The following is a 2897-nucleotide window of genomic DNA, read 5'->3' as shown; positions in this document are numbered from 1 at the left end:
AATAATAGATAAAAACAGCTCGTTCTAAGGTAACAGTTCCCATATTCAGGTGATTACACACTAATGAAAACACACCTATGAATATTCCATTTCTGATAATAGATCCTCCTAAATGTTACACACCTTTAAGTGCAGTACTTGAGAAAATGTAGTTACAAGGATAATACCCAATACTGATCACTTTAGCACTGAATGTGTCATTCCATGGTATTCCTATAAGGTTATTTGTTCTATCAGCAAGTATAAGGGTATAATTCTGATAATATATCCAGTAAGCAGCATTTGGTTCTGTACAAGAAAGAAAACCTTTCGCCAGAAGTCTCATAATTAATAACATGGTCAGTCGGTTTATAATGACAGAGACAGGGTTGACAAAAACAAGATGATTGCAACAGTACGGCTGTGTGGAGGCGCACTGCTTGTGAATAAGATCCATACTGGTCCTTCATGTGGTTATAGACATTTAACAGTGCCCTCTACTTTAGCTTCAGCATTAGAAACCAGAGCTATATGTAGACTGCTTCAGTAGCTAGACTTCACATAAACAGTAGTCTTATGACCTGAGCATCAGTTGCCACGTCAGGAGCAAATTGTTATACCAAACACGCCATCTAGTGGTCTATTTGGGAATCATAATTTGTGTGTAATTTAAAAACCAGACTTGACTCCATTTGGCCTCTAGATGGTGATACATTCATTGGTCCATGGCTTGAGTAGGGCCTGAACTCTTCCACAATGTAAACAGAAGGCCTTATGGGAAAACGTACTAGATGCAGACATCTTTATAATGTCAGCAGAGAAACAAGACATCTTTGTTGATGATGTTTTGGTTTGGTGTGAACAGTGACAGTTGTAAAGTTTTGTCTGTGTAACCACAAACAGCAGCGTCTTCCTACTGTCCCACTGAAGCAGTCTGCTATGACAATATGTCTTGGCGAGACCAGTAAACTCCCCACACACACTCAAACAGTTGGGCCAGCAACACACACACACACTCTAGACTCAAAGGAAGAGTCCTACTGGGTGATATGGTAGTAATTTGTCCTCTGTGGCAGTCTGTTATTATTCTCTCAGCCCATTCTTCCCTTTCCTCTTGATCTCTTTCCCACTTTCCCTCTTTTCTTTTTTCCATCATCCCCCTGTCTCTGTCTTTCATAGCGTTACAGCCAGTAGTAATATGGCACAGTCTTTATTTAACTAAGCAGGAATTGTTGCCTGTCTGGATCCTGTTTATGAAGTGTATACACACACACACACACATCAGGCGGGGTCATCTTTAGGTAATGACATCATGGGGGGAGAACAAATCAAGACTAACCCTGACCTAAGACTGTGTCATGTCATGCCACCATGAAGAGAGTTTGCTCAGGAAAACTCATATAACATATAAGATGTTATATAACATAACATATAAATGCTGCCGAGCTGAGTTTTGTCATTAGCTTCAGGATACATTTGGGTTTTCTGAAAGACCATCAAAGCAGTTCCACAAGGATTTTCTGTGCTCAGCTTTAAGGTTCAGAAAATGGTATGCATCAGGATTTCCATTACCAAAACAGGAGAGGATAAAAGTGACTTTTCCAGTAACAGGACTTTGCTCAGTGTGTGTCTAGGTGTCGGCTTAGGTTTGTTTGAATTAGGAGAATGTCTTTCCAAGGCAGAGTGGAGGGAGAAGGCAGGAGAAGACATAAACAAAGGAGTCGAACCTGCTGTCTGCACAGATGGACAACAACTGCTGAATGACCTGGACAGACAAATACATACCAACTCCTTGTTTGGAAGCTTTTATTCTTATTTGAGCTTCATAAAACATACAGTGCTATCAATTTCCCTCTATAGTATTTTAAGTATTGTAATGTGTATCAAAGTGTGGATGATAAAAGACACCCAAATATTCTGCTGATCAAAATCCATCAAATAAAATATACATCATCAGACTGGTAAACATGGACAGAAAACACAGCTCTTTTCTTGTTTAACCAGAAATTAGAACTGCAGACGCTCCATCACTTCAGATCAGTTCATATTTCCATATATGGCTTGTTCATAAGTCCTTGTAGGATGTTGCTCATGGCCAAATGGAACTTTAATGCAATATACAGAGTCTTGCCCAACATTAGTTCACACTTAAAACTAATGAACTGTCCGGTTCTTCAACGTACAACAACTTGAGGGTGGATATTGAACAGTAAGTCATCATTGCCTCGACGAATCTCGAGCAGGAGAGGCTGATCACGTTGTAACACCTCAAGGATGTCTTCAGTGGTCTGAACTGGTTGTCTGTTTATTTTGACTATAACGTCACCTTCCTTAATACCTCCACTAAAACACAGAGGAAAGAAACTGCAATCAGTTACAACGTAAAATGTGTACATGCCAACAACACATGACTGACCATAGATGTCATCATTCTCTTCACAAGAAATTCATTTCTAACAAAAAAAAATGGATTTTAAAATCTCCCCAATCATCAAAGTCAAACATCAAACATCTAAGTTCGGCTGATGAGACTTTGATGAATCGCGGTCTCCCTTGCAAGGTGTCTTCAGCCCTGTGTGTGTATGTGCTTGGGGTTTTGCGTGTGTGTGTGAACATACTTTTGTGCTGCACTGTCAGGTATGACTTGGTGCACCAAAACTCCACAGCTGACCTCAGGAAAGTCTGGATTCTGACGTCTCAACTCCGCCACTAGACTGAGACACACAAAGACGCAACACTGCTAATGCTAATGCTAATACAAACACTATATATCTTATCTTAGACATCATATATCTCTATATATATATCAATAGAAATACTGTTACAAACAACATCATCAACGGCCCCTTATCATTTGACTAAATGCTGAAAATTGTATTTGTGTTTGTAATATAAAGCCTAATGTGTGTGTGTGTGTG

General features: G+C 39.6%; 1 protein-coding gene across 1 annotated transcript in view; it reads right to left on the bottom strand.

Moving 5' to 3' along the window:
* Positions 1–1812: 1812 nt before the first annotated feature.
* The window catches only part of htra3a (HtrA serine peptidase 3a), a 4458-nt gene continuing 3373 nt past the window's right edge, over positions 1813–2897 (bottom strand). Inside the window, exons 9-10 of the mRNA XM_035660485.1 lie at positions 2598–2693; positions 1813–2322 (exon numbers count right to left, since the gene is read on the bottom strand). Coding sequence (XP_035516378.1) covers positions 2154–2322; positions 2598–2693 — 265 coding nt within the window. The 3' untranslated portion in view covers positions 1813–2153. The remainder of the gene's footprint in view (positions 2323–2597; positions 2694–2897) is intronic.

This window comes from Morone saxatilis, unplaced genomic scaffold (genome assembly GCF_004916995.1).
Source record: "Morone saxatilis isolate NCDOM2014 unplaced genomic scaffold, NCSU_SB_2.0 Contig17, whole genome shotgun sequence".
Classification (NCBI taxonomy): Eukaryota; Metazoa; Chordata; class Actinopteri; family Moronidae; genus Morone; species Morone saxatilis.
The sequence above is the reverse complement of the archived record's forward strand: the minus strand, read 5'-3'. Positions and strand labels throughout refer to the sequence as shown.